This window comes from Protomyctophum parallelum (assembly GCF_964188405.1).
Source record: "Protomyctophum parallelum genome assembly, chromosome: 1".
Classification (NCBI taxonomy): domain Eukaryota; kingdom Metazoa; phylum Chordata; class Actinopteri; order Myctophiformes; family Myctophidae; genus Protomyctophum; species Protomyctophum parallelum.
Genome location: NC_139697.1, coordinates 81,892,230 through 81,911,382, shown reverse-complemented (window position 1 = coordinate 81,911,382; position 19,153 = coordinate 81,892,230). Strand labels below are relative to the sequence as shown.

The 19,153-nt window shown below is 42.0% G+C and overlaps 1 protein-coding gene across 1 annotated transcript; it reads left to right on the top strand.

The window, feature by feature from the left end:
* The first annotated feature begins 666 nt into the window (after positions 1-666).
* Positions 667-18,008, top strand: LOC310861307 (centromere/kinetochore protein zw10 homolog). The gene is made up of 16 exons (XM_083768711.1): positions 667-892; positions 1,798-1,932; positions 3,609-3,710; positions 4,483-4,560; positions 4,771-4,930; positions 6,483-6,638; positions 7,262-7,459; positions 7,885-8,021; positions 11,116-11,298; positions 11,809-12,041; positions 12,309-12,380; positions 12,476-12,642; positions 13,362-13,492; positions 13,761-13,892; positions 14,134-14,336; positions 17,226-18,008. Exons 1-16 carry the CDS (start codon positions 788-790, stop codon positions 17,344-17,346), a joined length of 2,313 nt encoding a protein of 770 aa, XP_083624837.1. The 5' UTR covers positions 667-787; the 3' UTR covers positions 17,347-18,008.
* Positions 18,009-19,153: the final 1,145 nt, after the last annotated feature.

Genomic DNA, 19,153 nt, shown 5'->3' with positions numbered 1-19,153 from the left:
GAAAAGCATTGTGGTGGCCCAAAAAAAACGACCAAACATTTGCTTGATTGGTGTTTGGTACATGTGAATGAGGCCTCAGGCAGCTCTGCACATGCTCTGCACCCTATGCTCTGCACACACACACCAAGCATGCATGGTTTTGGACCTACCTGTCCCCTTTAGAGGGAAGGCCTGGGTCACAGCGAATTAATGCAAAGTTATTTTGAGTGATCACCGGCTTTATCCTGTCATGAAAGACTTCCATCTTCCAGACAACAATACCCCCATTCACAGGTCACTGAATGATTTGAATATCTTGAAAATTATGTGAATCACAATCATAATATGCTACTGGCCTTCATGCAGTCACCATCTCAACCCAATTGAAGGTATGTGGTCCCTGACCATGCATTTAGGAAAGGGAAGATCCGTTTTTTGTGATTTTTAGATTTTCTTTCCGTGGTGGCAAAAGTAAATGTTTTACTTAAGTATTTTAATTAAGTACTCAATTAATTACCAAACTCGGGGTCTTGGAAATTGATGCATGATTAATGTATTGTGTCCCTGTTCAAACCATAAACCACACCTACAGCTGCAACATCAACCAATCACAGTAATCACTGCTCCTCGCGGCTCCTGTCCTGAAAACGAGATGGAAGCGCAACTTCTGATGTCAGTACTATGTGGCACCAGGCACTGCCAGCTATACTGACTGAACGCACGCATACACACAGCACAGAAAACAACACTACAAGGCTGCCCATTGACTTGAACAAAGTGACATTTGAATGAACTGTTTGGACAGAACATGGCGTCCTTCGTTACAGAAGTCCTGGCCAGCTCCGGGAAGCTAGAGAAAGAAGACCTGTCCACCAAAATAAGCAAGTTGTCACGTAAAGTGGAGGATACCAAGGTAAGACAAGTTAGCATTAGCTATCTAGCTAGTAGAATAAGTGTGATGATGGTCTTAAAATTAGAATAAAAAATAAATTTGTGTGGAACATGGACCCATCATAAATACCATGTTTACGCACGAGAAGAAAAACAACAACAACGGCTTTCTGGTTTGGCCTCACTAACATAAAAGTGTTGTTGCGTTAGCTTATTAGCGTCAGCTATGCTAGCATCCAACAGGCTTGGCTGCTGTCAACAACATTAATACATTATCACTTTAAGGAAGATAATACTTATGGCGAACGTTTTGTTTTTGTTTTAAAATGGCAATTTTACAGCCTGTCGCGAACTTAATTATAGCAGGACCATAGCTCTAATCAAATGCCTTCATTAGAAGGCAGGCAAAGATCAGCTACATAGAGGCGAAACATAAAATAGGGCTAAGTATAAGTTGTTAAAGCTTAAAAGCTCCATCGCATGAGAGTCACGGGTGTCGCTTTGCCAGCCCAGAAATAACTGTGTTAGCTTGTTAATGTGTTTTTGGAAAGCTGTGTTGTTTTTGTACTGTAGACTGTCTGTCAGTTACTGTCAGACAAGTGAGACAACAACAGCATTATTGTTTGTTTTGGTGCCTGTCAAAGATGCCACGTTTGTGTACAGTGTACACTTATGGTGAGGGCTGAGGGGGGTTCCAAAAGGACCCTTATAGGTCTTTAACTCTGAGATATATACTGTAACTCTGAGTATTTACTCATGGAACCACATTTTCATGATTTTTCAAAAATAGCATATCTAGCAGTGTAGATCTTCTATTTTTCATGCTATAAGGTGACACAGATGTGTCCTCAGGTCTAAATGGGTTATGGTCTGAAAACACAAAAACAAAACCACCTGTTTGATTTGCTTTCCCCGGCATTCCAATAGGAAGAAGTATGCGACATGATCAACAAGAGATATAACGAGTTCCTGCCGAGTCTACAAGGGTCTGAGGATCTCATGGGGCAGGTCGTTGATGCTTCCAAAGAAATTGACGTTCTTAAAACTTGCATCGACACTGAGGTAAGCCTATAGTAGTGTTGTATTGGTACATCTGGTAGAAATTTGGTTTGCTAGATATACTTATGAAGAAAAACAAGACATTGTGTTGCTCATCTAGTCACACATCTTAAGTACAACACCATAATGTACTTTGTAATGTTGTGGCGATTTTGCCAGTTCATATAGGTTATTATGTAAGGGATAATAACGGGTCAGCGCCTGGCGGTCATTATCAAGAAATAAAATCCCGACAGGATAATTAAACACAGAGACAAGTTGAGGTGTTTAATCATCCTGAAGGGATTTTATTTCTCGATAATGACCACATCCTGAAGGGATGCGATAATGACCAGAGTCCGACCCGTTTATTACACGGCTACTTAATAATTAAATGAATACAACAAAACCAGGTATTTCCTTGCTTATGGTATGAAAGTATTCCGTCAGTCTTGCACTGCCTATCTGCTCAAGTTCCCAGTGCAACACGGGTCGCCTAAAAAAAAGTGTTGATAAAATAGAATCCATTTTCGATTAACGCATCGTCTATTTCTCGCTTCAAATGTTTTCAAAAACATTCTTGATGGCAACGTTTATTTATAAATGACATTGATGGTTTGACATGGCTGTTGGACATACAGCATAAAATCAAGTAGCGCAGCCAGGTGCTTTGATTAGGCAGCGGTCTGTTACAGAGTGGAGCGGTCATTATCAATAAATAACACACAGCTGAATTCAGGGATTGACCAATCAGAATCAAGCATTCAACCAAGCCGTGTAATAAAGCATAACAAGCTTTGACTAGAATACTGTGGTACCTGTTTTCCCCATTCACTTTGTAAATTGTGGTATCCTCCTGACTAACTAAAAAGGGGGCCTCATTCATGGTGCAAGTTCATGGATGGTATTACTATAAAATTAAAAAGAGTAAAAAACAGTATTTCTCCTAGACGAAACCTCTCCCATATTTTCACACTCACTCGCTCACACATTAAATGTGTGTCCAATTGCCAATTCTACTCTATGCACAGTTTGCACTACTAGTTTGATTATATAATAGGGCTCAAACAAATCAATTTGACAGGGGAGCGGTGCACTCGATGGTAAACATGTATATTCGATTAGTGGGCCTGGCTACAGCATAATGTTTTATGATGTCAATTCAACCAAAGCAGTGCACGCTGACGGCCAGCCATATCATTCGTACATTAACTATATTGAGCCAGCCAGAGTATCCATGCTCAAGCACACAGTGCTGTTGCATACCGTTCAGTAGTAGGCTACATGTGTCATTATTCAATTGGGCTGTTATTCAGGTGTCATCATTTGATTAGGATTATCTGTAAAAGTATTTAACTGAGCAATCATTTATAGCTTACAACCAGTCCCGACTCCCAACCAACTAAGTCCATTACACTCGGAAACGAGCGACATACAAATAAATATCAGTTAATGATGCCTAAACTTGTTTTTGACAATTGAGGTTGAGTCGATTCGATTGCCACATTGTGGATATAACAGTACTGACATTGAGTGTTCTAACATTACATGCATTACGTGCACAATTGTCTAAGCAAAATGTAACGATAATGAAATATAATAAAAAATTAAGAATTGGTCATAATTTCTGTGCTCATTTGACAGCCCTCTTGCTGTGTACTGATAATGTGTTTTTGTGTGTGTGACCTTGGGACACACAGGTGCTGAAGAACATCCATGTGAATGTGGCTGAGTATGAGAAGCTCAAGCAGCAGCTGCAGAGAAACACAGTCATTATCACAATGCTGGGACATCTAAAAGAGGTACAATCTGTGACTTTCCATTAGCCACTTTACACCTCCTGACATCCATATGTTGGGCCTGTCAAGGCTGTCATTATAGGCGAACATTTTCTAAAACTGTCTAACATTGAAAGCTTTTGCGCGACCCTGTCATATGATGAAGTGTGTTAATCAGAGAAGAGGTTCCCAGCCACCGGGCCGCAGACCATCATGCTAACCATCAGTGAACTAGATTTCCTTCAGCTTAACTGAGTAGAACCTTCTGCTAAACAAAATCACACATGCTTAAAATCATTGACTTTTCTTTGTGAAAAGGTTGTGGTTTGATGTTGTTAATGATATTTAAAGAGGGAATCTTGAAAACACAAGAAAGTGGCCGCACACGCCAATAGCCAGAGTGCCAATACTTTATTAGGACGCAGCAGGTTAAGACGTATGAATCCAACGTTCATGGTAAATGGTAAATGGTGCATTTATATAGCGCCTTTATCCAAGGCGCTTTACAGAGATTGTGCATTACATTCACCCATTCACACACACATTCATACACCGATAGCAGCGGAAACCATGCAAGGCACCAACTAGCACATCGGGAGCAATTAGGGGTTCAGTGTCTTGCACAAGGACACTTCGACAGTAACTCTGGGGGAGCCCGGGTTCGAACTGGCAACCTTACAGTTACCATCCAGGCACTCTACCCCTGAGCCACCGCCGCCGTTCATCAGGGAAGGATAATTACACATGTACATGCATACAATCTCACAACTGTTGTTTAACATTAATTTTGTCTCAGTTTCACAGTGCAATGGACGATTTTAGCAAATCCCTACAGGAGAAGAACTACGTGAAAGCAGCCAAACACTTAGAAAGGGTAAGAGTTATACTTAAACCTTGGAGTTGGAGCCAAACTTAATTTGGTTCTATCTGTTCTAACCCCTAAGTTTGTCAATACAAATCAATGTTTGAAACCAAAGATTGCTTTGGTTGGCAAAATGAATAGACATGACATGACATGAATAGATAACTTGAGCTTCTTCTCTCTCTTTTTCCCTCATTCATCCATATGTTGCACTGTTCCCAGGCAAGAGGCAGTGTGGATGCTCTGAAGACATGGAAGAGTACAGACCTGCCCCTGCTGTGTGCGCTCAGCTCTGAGCTCATTGTTCAGAGAGAGAACTTCATCTACCAGCTGGGGGAGGAGTGGAAAAAATTAGCCAAGTGGAAACTGCCTTCCTCTAAAGGTGAGACTGATAGAGCACCGAAGTCTGACGTCACTTTCAGTAGAGGGCGTCAGTCCCCAGGTTCATGTATTTGTTTAGTTGCATTGAAATCCCCATTGAGGCGATTTTAGATCGCCTCATATAACAACTGTGTCTGAAAAATAAACATGTCACCCCGGCCGCTTCACTCATATGGATATGAAGAATCAACTGACTGAGAGAAAACGCTAATGTTACTGCTGCTGAATTAGTTAGATTTTCGCTAGAAGCAGACTGTATCATACAGTGACTGACTGTTGCAAACGATACAGAGACACCTCCCTAACAATAACGCCGAGACAGCTTGTTTATTTTTGGACCACAACGCTTATAGTAGATGATATTAAGATCGCCCCATGTTATTCTCCATAGAGAAATTACTTCCGCGAACCAGGGGAATCGTCGGGATGAGCGAGTTACGTCAGGACTTCGGTGCTCTATAACTACATGTATGATAAATATGTATATTCATAAGGACTATAACTCCGATAGCTCAATAATAGGAAGGACCACTGGACAACGCCAGAATGTTATATAGGAAGTAATCTGATTACAAAGCAGTACTCAGTCTCATAAACCCAGGCTTTAAAGCCTTATACCAATGTAATTCACCCCAAATGGTTATAAAAACCTTTAGAAGTAGCCTTAGCAGGAATATGTTTTATAAAAATGTTTATAAACCTTAAGATGAAAATACTTTAGAAAATACCTTTTTATAACCCAAAAGGAATAATTTTGAAGAGTCCAAGCAAAGAAGGAATTTCCAGACAGAGAGTGGGTTTTAGAATATGCCATGTAAATGTAATCGGAGAGATATAGATGAAGTCACATACAGCCAGTGCAGGAAGGATCAAATTCTGACAAAATGGAGGCAGTATATATTACATTCTTATCAGGATTAACACCGTTGTCATGGTGACTAACTCTACCATGACAAAGGTTTACAATACTGACGTGTAAATTCTCCAGAGATGATGTAATTTCCTAAAAGTCCAGGAAACATGAATATTGGGCAATCTACTGTAGTTCTAAGTAAGTTGTAGTTCTATCTTAGACCCAGGAAGTAGAGTGTTTAACATTATGGTCAGATGTCTTCGAAAACATGTTTTTGAGGAGATTAGAACATTCTGGGCCAAAAGTGAAAAACAATAGTTATCTATGCTGGCTCTTATCTAAACCAGATACCCGGGGTGAGAGCCGTGTCAGAGTATGGTGATGAAGAAGAGACGCACATGGAACATGATCATCATTCACAAACCAACAATGAACAAAATAAGCTCCCGAATAACAACAAATAAAGCATCCCTTGGGATTGCAATGGGTCATTTGAAAGCACATTGCATAAAATAATATGTACCATACAACGTTTCTATTACACAAAGACAAATATTGATTTGAAATTTAGTTATTGGACGGGAAACCATCAGATAAACAAAACTATAGAATATTATGTGCAAGAGATGTGTGGGAATTCTATCGAAAAGACTAATAATGGTGAGATTATTGATTAGTGTACTGTATCTCATAACAACAGAGTCTATGGAAATGAACTCCTTTGTGAAGACGGAGCTCCATCTGACTCTGGGATGCAGTAAGGATGAAGAGCAGCAGGGCCCTCCTGCTTTGCTCTGCCGTGTTCTTCAAGCTCTGGCCATCCAGGGAGACCTTCAGCACAAGATCAAACTGTTCAGTAAGGCCCTGTACAGTTATATTAAAGCCCTGATCTACGTTATTCAAATAGATTAGAAAATGCTGGAATTTTTGTTGTTGCTTTTTACCCCTTTTCCCCAATTCAAATGCTAACGGGTTCCTCCCCACACACATTTGTGTGTTGTCACAGCTCTTGTATCCTACTGACTTACCTGCCTGTGAGGAGCCTCCACCTGGAGGACGCAGAGCTTTTGTCCTACTCCTCCTTATATACTTAACCCCTTTTGGTGTTAGCATTGTGTTATGCTTTAGCTATTGAAAAATAGCAGATCTACAAGCTCATAGCGCGCCACTGAGTGGAGCGCTACGAGCTTGTAGGTCTGCTATTTTAGAAATATCGAAGAACCACTGCCATAGAAACATAGCTTTTTCAGAAAACTGTCAGGATGTAGAAGACATTTTTAGAATCTGATCTCAGGTCGAAATGGGTTAAACATGTTTTTTTTTTAAATAGAAGAAATACCTGAAACAATTAAACATGTCAATGATGATGACTGATTTATCTCAAATAATTGGGATTAGACATATTATGTAATAATTGTGACATGCCTGTACTCATCTGAAATACGTTTTGATGTTCTTTCTTTTTCACTTGTCTCTCAGGTCAGGTGCTGTTGAAGTACATGCTGAAGCCACTAGTGATGTACCCTTCCCTGTGTGTGACCGTAGTGGACCAACAGGGTGAAGGTACCGTCTTGGCCCTAGAAAATTCGGAAGAAAGCAACATGGAGCACTCAAGTCCCTCGCAAGTCTACACCAGGCTCTTGTTGGTGCTCAGAACACTGCATTCACACCTGTTAGGTATGGCTTGCTCATGCGTCTCTAATGTAGTCTATTGACCCATTAAGACCTGAGGCTGATTATACAAATGCCTTCTAAACCTGTAGTTTGCAAACGTTTTCGTGTCAAGGACCCCCGAATTGATATACCGTCTACCCCCCCCCCCATTTGAAAATGTTTTATGCCAGGGACCCCCAGAAGAAAATATTTGTGTAATATCTCGATATTACACAAAGCGTGAGCTTGTATCTACTATTTTTGAGAACCACTGTTCTAATGATTTTCTTTTGCTATATATTTCTAAAATCTAAAATTACACAGCTCAGCTGTTTTCCTGTTTTTAATGGGTTAAATTACTTGGTCAACTAATAATTTCATTAGTCTATGACGGTCCTAGAAATGTCTCAATAATGTCAACAAAAAGAATGTCTTTCCTTTTCTCTCAGACGTGTCGGTCGGTGAGAAGAAGCTGTCTGTGATCCTGGGTGAGCTGATCTGGGAGGAAATGTCCCACTGTATCATCCACGAGTGTCTCCTCTACTCCATCCCCAACAACAGCAGCCAGCTGGACAATTACAGTACGGTATGGATTGAACTGCACCTTAAGGTGTGCCCGAACAGGCCCTACAGCAATAACTGGCCTTTACGATTATTTTAAATATAATATTAATTTCATTTGTACAATATTGGACCGACAGTCCCTCTATATTACAGCTAGATTGTCCAAATAGGGGCCATGTATGAACTGAATACAGTAATAAAGAATCTAATCAATCAAAGCATTTTTTTAATTTGCTGCCAGTGCTTTTCTGCCAATGCAATTCTATGGCAAAGATATGCTGGAGCGCTTGTCTTCACAGCGCCTGAGCATCAAGCTTCAGCACTCTCGAGTCTCGACGTCCTGCATTTTTCTGGTGGAGAGCTTAGAGCACTTTGTTTTTTTTTGTTTTTGTATTGTCTTGGTGATATGTTTTTCTGTGCTATGTGTTTTTTGCTGTGAGGGTTTTGAACAGCCCTGTGAATACGAATATCCTTCGAGACAATTATTATTAATATTATATTATTATGTTCAAGCTGAAGATAGATAGTTTAACTTTTGGAGAGGCGTACCGGTCATTTGATCTTCCTGAGTGTCTGACAACAACCTGGTAATTTATGACCTGACGTTGAATCGCTGCTACAACCACAGGAAGTCCATGTTTACCGTTATTTCAGCTAAGCTATTAGTTCTAATTATGTTTTTTTAGTAATGACAGGATGTTTGAGCACAGCAACGTTTCCTAGGTTCAAATGTTGCAGGCCCCTTACAGAGTATTACGACCTGAAGAATTCTTAAGGCCTATTCATACTCACTTTTCGGTGATAAGGTGTCCACCGAACTACAACATGACCTCACGAGCCGCGGTGAAGACCAAACCACCGCCACCGCCCCAGCAGGGCTCCAGACTAACTTTTTTCACCACCGTCCCGGAACCGTCCCAAAATACAATTTGAACCGTCCCGAAATAAATGTATACCGTCCCGGGGGGAAGAAAAGTACAAAAAAGCACCACTCAAATTGTGAAATTAGGCCCAGGCCGTAGCGTAACGGTCTGGGCACCGGACTGGTGATCCAGTCGCGGTGTGCCGCGGGTTCGACTCCCGGACCCGACACGGCCTTTACCGCATGTCATCCCCCCATCTCTCTCTCCCGTTTCCTGTCAGCCTACTTTCTATCCCTTAAAAAAAAATCAATAAAAGGCGTAAGCCGCAAAAAAATATCTTAAAAAAAAAAAAAAATTGTGAAATTAATAACTGTATTCCTATTGTAATAGAAATACAATTAAGCCAAACAAATAATGTACTGTATTGAATACATGCAGACAGTACATTATTTGTTTGGCTTCATGTTTCTTCTGTAGATACACTGATTTAGTCAAAATGCTCCCAGATGAAAAATAGGGCTTGGTTAAAAATGTTAATCGAATTAATCAGAGGCATTGTAATTAATTAATCTAAATTAATCATATTTTAATCGCATATCAATATTCGACCTGAGAACACTGATATTTATTTTCAAATGGATTTTGTTATTTTGGTGTAGCCTACCAGTGAATCAATGAATAGTGACTACAGTAGCTTATAAAACTTTGGTGTAGGCTACTTGATCAAAGACCAACAGATAACGTGCAGCAATGCAGGTATATGAATACTCAAATGTCTATTACATGGTGGGCATGAGAAAACAAATAAAAACAACTTTATTAGGGGAATACTAAGACGAAGGATCAATAAATAATAAATACAATCAATAAAAACTGTGGAATGAGAGCGTTTTGGGGTGTGCATTCCACCGTGTTGGGGCAGCAATTCCAGAACAATCTGAGCATTAGAAAACATCTGTTGCTTCAGAGGATATATACCAACATATTATGTCGATGCCAGCTAGCAAGCCTAGCATGGAAGCTAACGTTAAACGTTGCTGTAGTGTAGCCCCATGTCCATATGGAACCTTTCTGTGGCACACAACCATGGTTTTATCCAGGCTTCCAACCGATAGTTTTTCAATCTAAATGTCCCATCCACGGGGCAAAAGCAATATAATTCCTATGATTCCGTTGGGTGAATGTAGTGTGTGCGTTGTTGTTGTCAACTATCTGACTCTGACGGCACGGCAAATTCTCATGCTGCTCATCGCTGCACACGAAATGCGCATTTTCAGTGTAAAAACTCCTCTCGTCCCGAAACCGTCCCGAATTAGATACATTTACGTCCCAAATAGATATTTTACAGTCCCCGGGACGTCGGGACGCCGTTAATCTCGAGCCCTGCGCCCCAGCCCTTCTCTCTGTTTTTACTCACCACCGCTCAACGTTATTTCAGCTCGTTGGTCACCTATCACTGAAAATCCAGACTATGAATAGGCCTTTAGGTGGAAAGATCATTCTGAAGGTGCCATGCTTTGTCTTGTGGTGCCGCCTACATTATATTCCATGCGAGCAGATAAGACACAGTGGCTTTGCATTGTCAAAATTAAGTAGGATAAACACATTTGATGTGCCAGATAAAAAAAGATCTGCTATGTTATAATATGATGATGTACCGCGTGAGAGGAGTGAGTAATTGTAAGTTATAACCTGCCACTGCCGTAGAAAAGAATTGTCCTGAGGCCAAACGTACTTATTGCCGACCGCGTAATATTGTATATATAGGGTCACAGCTAAAGAACACTGGAAAAATGTCATGTAAGATTACGGTGTATAGTTGATTTTCTTGCTGATTTAGATATCGTGTCCAGATCACTTGCATGATGCATTCATTGACACCTGCAACGTTTTTGAACCTATCGACTATTGCTGTGCTTGAACGACGTGTCATCTGCATTTATTAGCCTAGCTGAAACAACTGTAAGGGCGCAAATGACCAGACACAACCTGGAGGATCAAACTGATGAGCTGTGCTTCTCTCCAAACGTTCCATCTATTTTCTGCTGGAAGCACACATGGCACTGCCCAATAATGTTGGTCGCACCAATAATGTTGGTCGCGTGGTGCATGGTCGCTGGAAAGAGAAGCATCTTTACCGTAGACATGCCTGGCGGTCATAAAACGTTTTCGTTACGTGTGGGTATACAACAGATCGGTGTGTGCTGAGTGATGATTGTGTGCTAGCTTTGTTTATTTTGTATAATGTTAAAGGTGATCAAGGAGACGGAGGAGTTTGAGAAGTCTCTTAAGGAGATGCAGTACCTGCAAGGTGATTCCACAGAGCTGCTCAAGTATGCGAGAGACGTCAACTGTCACTTTGCCAGCAAGAAGTGCAGGGACGTCATTGTTGCGGCGCGCAAACTCATGACCTCCAAGATGCACAACACTGTCAGAGTATGTTTAGTTTGTGTACTTAGCAAGCTAATCTATCAAATGTTTGCTGTAATTCTCTTGGTTTTGCATGCAAACTGTAGCCATTTGACCATGCATTATAAGGTGCAAATAATATAACGATAAGCCTGCAACAACCGATAATTTCCTTAGCAATTATTCTATTGATTACGTCTATCGATATCCTTTTGGTTATTATTCGAATGATTGAATAATCAAATTGCATGTTAGTAAAATACATTATTGAATTGATGCAAAACAATTAATTATATAATCTAAATTGATTTGTCTGGTTAAGCCCTATTTTATATTTTAACAGTGTGATGCAAAAATAGCCCATCTACAAGCTCTCAACGTGTTGATTGTAGAATAGATTTGTTTTTTATTATTGCTGTGTTAAAAAAAAAGACAAAATAATTTCATTTCATTTCTTTATATTCGATGAAATCAATACTTTGATTAACTGTTGTATGCCTTTATTACATGTCATGTCACCGTCACAACCACCATCAGATCACACCCGATTCCAAGCTGGCCATTCCCAAGCTACCAAAGCCAGCTTCAGGCACCAAAATTAAGCAGGAGAAGAAGAGCCCTCCCAGGGATGAGCTGAGCCTGGAGAATGCCAAGCAGCTATCGGATAAAACCATGTGTATGCCAGTCTGTCGCATCAGCGAGTCTGTCCAGCAACTCATGGAACTGGCCCTGAACACTCTGCGTGAGGCTGTGGGAAGCTCTTCGCCTTGGTAAGCTATGCTTTTCAACAAGGCTGGTGATCTAAGATTATATAGGACCTGGTATACGTGTTGTCATGTCCTGGTTTTACACTACTAAAGCATTGTCCCAAAATAGAAAATGGGTTATCTACTGTACATGTGGGTTTTTTATATATATATATATATATATATTCACAATAGTCCACATGTGGTCACTCCAGTGTGTTTGCTGAATCTGAACAAATGATGGCTTCATTCACTAGAGCTAATCGTTCTTTTTGTCTTTTTTTCCCCCAGTGCCACACAACTATTTTTCACTGTGAGAAACATATTCCAGCTGTTCTACGATGTTGTTCCAACCTATCATAAGTGAGGATCAGTAAATCGAAGTATATTAATTTCATTACTAAGAAAAAGGCTTTCCTCCAGAGAGTATCACGTTCACTTTGTTTTCTCCACTGTAGAGAGAACCTGCTCAAGTTCCCCCAACTGGCAGCCATCCAGCACAACAACTGCATGTATATAGCCCACAACCTGCTGACACTGGGCCACCAGTTCAAGCCCCACCTGCAGCCTCTCAGCGAAGGGGTTGCCACCTTCGTTGACATGGTACCCAGTTTCAGGAGACTAGGTAAATAAATGACGAAAGTACGGTTGATAAATCTGAAAATGTTATTTTCTAGCAAATAGCTTTGGAACAAGTGAGAGATTCTTTGGCCTGCTCAAATTGGCCGTGGAGGTTTTTCTTCCTTGCTAAAGTGTTTATTTTCAACGTAACATGGCAGTCCCACAATATGACCATACCAAGGTATTGGGTGAGAATTACAGTAACACATTACAATGTATAGCTGCACAATAGCTGTACAAAAATGCACCGAAGAGCAGATGTGTCACGCAGGTATGACCTGAAGAACGATAGAATTATTATTTAAACTTTTCTTTGATACTGTGCAGCTTCACTTTTGTATTTTATTTCCAGCACGTGTCAACAATTTAGGAATTTAGCTCTTATCCAGGGCAATTTTACATGAGCATCTGACTGAAATGGTCCATGCATTCTTTTCTTTTTTTTTAAAGATATTATTTTGCGGCTTACGCCTTTTATTGATTTTTGAAGGGACAGACAGTAGGCTGACAGGAAACGGGAGAGAGATGGGGGGATGACATGCAGTAAAGGCCGTGTCGGGTCCGGGAGTCGAACCCGCGGCACACTGCGACTGGATTACCAGTCCGGTGCCCAGACCGTTACGCTACGGCCTGGGCCGGTCCATGCATTCTTTAGCAAGTTATCATGCTAACGATGTGAACCAGCCAACAAAACAAACTTTTTCTTTGCTGTTGATCTGCCAGGTGCCCAGTGCTTCCTATCCCAGATGAATGTCCAAAAGGCTGAGATGATAGAGAGACTATCTACTGCTCGTAACTTCTCTAATCTGGATTATGAGGACAATTACACAGCAGCCAGCAAGGCAGTCAGACAGGTAAATGGATGCCATTAATTTTGATTATCCACCAATATAAACGTCAAGTTTTATTCGTAAGCACATTAAAAAGTGTTTGTGATTATCAGACAAGATTGTTTAAAGCACTCTTACTCATGATAAGAATGTATAATTTATATCATCCAGATGATAAAGTTACGATCAAAATGTTGATCCTCACAATAAATAGCAATACATAGTGGTAGCAATTAACCGTGTGCAGACTTAGCTGATTATTGATGGTGCTGATGGTCATTTTTAATTGCAGGTTATTCACCAATTGAAACAACTGGGCACAGTGTGGCAAGATGTCCTACCGGTCAACATCTACTGTAAAGCTATGGGGAGTCTCCTCAACTCTGCCATCTCAGAAGTCATCGCTAAAATCATGATGCTAGAGGTTATTTATCATTCTGTTCTTGTCTCATTTGTTGCGGTGTCCTGCAGACGTGCACCAATAATAGCTAATTTACAACCTCAACAAAGTGGCACAGCGTGACGCATTGTGAGCTTACAGATTTGTTATTTTCAGTGCATGACGGAGCACAAAAATGTAAAAGAAATGTGAGGAGCCTGTTCACCGTGGATTAAAAAAATGTCTGACCTACGTGGTTGTGGTTTTATTCTTTTGTTGTGTGTAGGATATCTCCTCGGAGGACGGAGAGCACCTCCACACGCTGTGTCAGACCATCATCGAGGAAGGTCCGCTGGTCTTCATCCCGCTGGCCGAGGAGAGCCGCAACAAGAAGTACCAGGAGGAGGTTCCTGTCTACGTGAAGAAGTGGGTCACCTTCAAGGAGCTTGTCATCGTGCTCACCGCCAACCTCCAGGAGATTGTCAACAGGTAAGGTGGAAGCATTAGGACCTGAGGCCCATTCTACACATTTACATTTTGCATTGGGGGGGGGGGGGGGGGAAGGGGGGGGGAGAAAACGAGGGGGGGGGGGGGGGGGGGGGGGGGGGGGGAGAGAAAACGACAATAGAAAAATAACTTTATTAGGAAAAAACTAAAAAAGGATAAGACCATAGGCGGGTGCGTAAGGCTAGGGAAGGCTTAGCCTTCCCAAAAATTATGCTGGGTATTTTTTTAAATATATATAATATATGTGCACAGCATTATAGAAGGCTATTGTGTGTGTGTGTGTGTGTGTGTGTGTGTGTGTGTGTGTGTGTGTGTGTGTGTGTGTGTGTGTGTTGTCGCTGCCCCCTGGTGATCGCTGATCGGATAGGCTATACACTATACAGCAACTGGCATAATCAGCATATGATTGGTATGTCTGTAAACCTCGTCCTTCCAGTCGCTTTGTAGCAAAGAGTAGCGCACGCTGGTTTGTTTTGGGAAACGGCAAAACGAAAAATGTATTTTTCAAGGCAAAGATAATGTAGCCTAATTCAGAAGAAGAAGCTGTGAGTCGGCTGTCAGAACTCAGCAGCACCCAGTGCCCGCACGTTTCACAGTTCACACCACTGCAGCAACACTGACACGTTCAGCGGAGTGACTGCTGTCTCTGTGCCGTCTGTGAAGAGCCATGAGCCGCGACTCCCGGAGGGGCAGCAACACCCGCCGGGTAATCTACACTGAAGGCCTATTCATAGTCTGGATTTTCGGTGGTGAGGTGACCACCGGGAGCTGAAATAACGTTGAGCGGTGGTGAGTAAAAACAGAGAGAAGGGCTGGAGCGGTGGCGGTGGTTTGCTCTTCACCGCGGCTCGTGACTTCATGTTGTAGTTCGGTGGTAAACTAACCACCGAAAATCCAGACTATGTATGAGCCTTGACTGACTTGAGACTTGAGAAAAAGACGTCCAAAAGTCGTTGTCTGTGTATGGCTAATTCATTGGTAAAAGTATGCTAAATAACTCATTTTTAGACCATCTGGGAAATAAATAAATCTGCGGCGAGAGTCCCCCCCCCCCCCCCCCCCCCCCAACGCAATTCTATAGCCTACCCAAAGGTAAAACACACCCGCCGCCTATGGATAAGACTATGGAAACTGAAATGTTTTGAAAATAGCCAATCTACAAGTTCACAACGTGTTGCATCACGACTTGAGCTTTTAGATTGTCCATTTTCATTATTTTCTTCAGCATTGCCCCACACTTGCGATACTGATTTATTTTGTTGGCTATAAGCCAGAAAGTGAATGACTAGAACTAGTTCTCGTTCATGATTCACAATTTAGAATTTTGACCTATGAGCTGCTCTGAGATGTTGTCAATAGAACCTCCTCCTACCAATCCATCCCCTAATCTTTGCCACTGCCCATTTCCCAAATTACGGTAAACAAATTGCTGTGTAGAATCACAGACGGATTACTTTTAACCCATCACTAAACTCTGGTATATTTTACCCAATGTAAAATATTCCATAAAGTGAGTTGTACTGTACTGTACTGTACAAGCCCAACACCTTGGCCTGTGTGTGTCTGGGTGTTAGGTTGTGCAACAGTGACACTTGGTGGTGAACAAAGGCTATAACGCTATTTCCGTGCTCGGATACTTTTTCGTGCTCGGACACAGGGACCCACACACAGCTTTCAAAATACACCAATACATGGGGGGAGTGGGGGGGCTATCATAGGGGGACAAAATCGGTGAAAAACGTGGGTATAAAATGTATATATTAAAAAAAAGAGCTGGGAACTTTTCCTTTGGTCCACCCATTCCTGAGTGCAGTACTTTCATCCGACGGAGCATTGGTCCGAACGACAACCTACCTCCTCCCTCACCCTAACCCTAACCTCCCCCGGGGCAGACACCTAAACCTAACCGCAACCCTCTCCCGACCCTTCGGAGCAATGCTCTGTCGGATGATAGTACGCCTCCCCCATTCCTGGGACATGTGAGAATGGTACAGTGAAAAAAACATTGGGTGTATCAATGGGTGAAATTCCTACACCTCCCTGTAGAAAAGAATCACACCCGTGTGAAGTGAGTGGTGCAACTCTCTGTGTGGTGTCCGCGGAAGTTCCTGGCCCACAGGAACGCAGCCAGGGTGGCGTCCAAAACGGTCGATAAATTACAGTTACCGTGTGGGTGTCCCCGGGGGGTCCCCGAAACATCCAGACCACCAGGAACGTGCCCAGGGGGCTGGCCCAGTTCCGGCGAGCCGCCCCGCGTCCGAAATGACAGAGTTACCACGTGGGGGTCCTTGGAACATCCAGACCCCCAGGAATGTGTCATAGTATGCAGAAAGTGAAAAAAGGGGTGTTATGGCTCCACCTTGTGGTAAAGTCCTGTGTGTCAGTTAGTGACCAGAAGAGTGACATGGCTGCTGTGATTTTTCCCTCCCTGGATCAATGTGCTGAATGAATGAATATACAGTTTTTGAGACACAATTTGACTAGCATCATTATTCTACTGACGCTCAAGTTCATTCGTTTGTGGATACATTCATTTCCATTATCCATGGGTCTATTGGTTTTCCCATATACAATGTTGATCCACAAGGACAGGATATAAACTAGATTATATTAGTAATGCAGTATGGTTAGTATAGTTCAGGCTTATAGCCTGTTCTCCAGATGTGTCTAATATAAGACCAGGGTCCATTGCACTCGCCACTGTCATATTCCGAGAGGGTCGATGCTGCCCGCTCCATGTTATTAATTTCATGGCGTTTCACAAATCACACATTAGGACTTGGCCTAACAAGGTTTTAGCCGTGAGATTTTATTTTGCTTTGATGTATGGATGTAGATCTTCTGAATTGTCTTTTGTTGTACTGTCTCCAGGTGGGCAGAAGGCAAAGGGCCCTTGGCCTTGGAGTTCTCCAGTTCAGAGATGAAGAGCCTGGTCCGCGCCTTGTTTCAGAACACAGAGAGACGAGCTGTTGCTCTAACCAAAATCAAATAAGACACTTTCAACAAAACCAAATGGACACTTTCCCTCAACAAATGACACAGAGCATGTGCTGGCACTTCAATGTGAGAAAACCAATAATTGATACGTCTGCCCCACATCTGGGGTAACTTCTGTACATTTCCTTCTTGCTAGTCGGTCAGCAGATTCTCACTAATGTGCGATGCCCATGTTAGTGCTGTGAACTATAAGGAGGACTCACTTACACCAAGATTTGCCATAGAGCAAACGGCGGTCTGCTTTGCTGTGGCTCTGTGTTTTTTTTGTTCTCTCTCTCTCTCTGTTCATGAGCAGTTGGTTTTTGATTGTAATAAAAAGTTTATTGGCTACCACAAATCATAGGCAGAGCTTGAACTTGACGCCTGGGGGTGCGACTGCTTGGCGAACGACTCCAAATCGCATGCGCGCGCGTTTTTTTTTTACCTTTGTTTTATTATTTTAGCGTTTTTACATTGCCCTAACACATCTTTTTTTTTTTTTTTTGCAAACCCCCCCCAAGCTCCGCCCATGCCACAAATCCATTGCCTGATGATGTTACAATGCGTTCTGGCAAAATCGGTGGAACAGTGTTGTTAACTTGTTTGCCCTGTGTTGCTATGCAACAAGCTCTCACTACTCTGGCAAAGGCTAATTAAAAAATACATTACATAGGAAAATGTCCATTCTTTTCCACATAGCAAATCTCAGTGAACAGGCCCCAATAATGACTAGTAATTCCTTTCCAGGATACAAGCTGCAATTACTCCTACAGCATCTACTGGGAGGCTTGTTAAATATTGATTAGATGTAGACTAAAAATGGTACTTGTGTGAAGTGAGGCGTGCCTCACTTCTTTAAACAAACATCGTACTCTAATCAAACGTTAAAGGTACATAGACACGGCTGCCACATGACGCCACGAATGGTGCTGGTTTTTTTTAACCATTAAAAGTCCATAGACTTGGCTGCCATATGATATAATTTCTGAAAGCCAGATGTTGGAGGGGATAGCGCCCCTCAATCAATAATAATACACCATATCTTTGTCGTTATAGTGATCGGGAGTCTGGTTGCCAATCAGTTTTGAAAAATCACACAAGTGAGGGGCGCTCATCACACATCAGATTCTGTGCTCCACCAATCAAATCGTCACATTCCGTGCTAGAAACACAAAGCTGTGCATAGGAGGGGCTAGATCCCCTCAAAAAGTGAGTTTGATGGTAAACGGTAAACACCAACTGCTATATCTTGTGCCACCACTTACCCCCTATCCCTGTCTGTTTGTGTGGTAAATAGTGCATTTATATAGCGCCTTTATCCAAGGTGCTTTACATAGATTGTGCATTACATTCACCCATTCACACACATGGCGCCAGAAACCATGCAAGGCACCAACCAGCACATCAGGAGCAATTAGCGGTTCAGTGTCTTGCTCAAGGACACTTCAACACCAACTCTGGGGGAGCCCGGGTTTGAACTGGCAACCTTGTGGTTGCCATCCGGCCATGGTGTGTACACCATAGCGTTGATTTGATTGGCTGAGCACCCCATAGTGATGGGGTACGTATTCAGGATATAAAGTGGGGACAGAAAAGTGATTGGCTGGAATCTGATGATGTATGATCATAAGCTGATCTACCATATTGGCCTGAATATAAGACTAGGTTTTTTTTCCCGAATGGAAATATCCTAAAAGGAGACTAGACTCCTGTCATTCAATGATCCTTTTCCACAAATGAGTCTTGAAAAATGTGGGTCGTCTTATAATCAGAGTCATCTTATATTCGGTCACAACATGTCGATGGCTACTAGTTGAACTATT

What these genes read in the sequence shown, in the direction of transcription:
- LOC310861307 (XM_083768711.1), top strand. Translation starts at nt 788, where the DNA reads ATGGCGTCCTTCGTTACAGAAGTCCTGGCCAGCTCCGGGAAGCTAGAG. An exon ending in GTAAAGTGGAGGATACCAAG is followed by an intron (nt 893 to 1,797) that starts GTAAGACAAGTT and finishes GCATTCCAATAG; the next exon opens with GAAGAAGTATGCGACATGAT. An exon ending in AAACTTGCATCGACACTGAG is followed by an intron (nt 1,933 to 3,608) that starts GTAAGCCTATAG and finishes TGGGACACACAG; the next exon opens with GTGCTGAAGAACATCCATGT.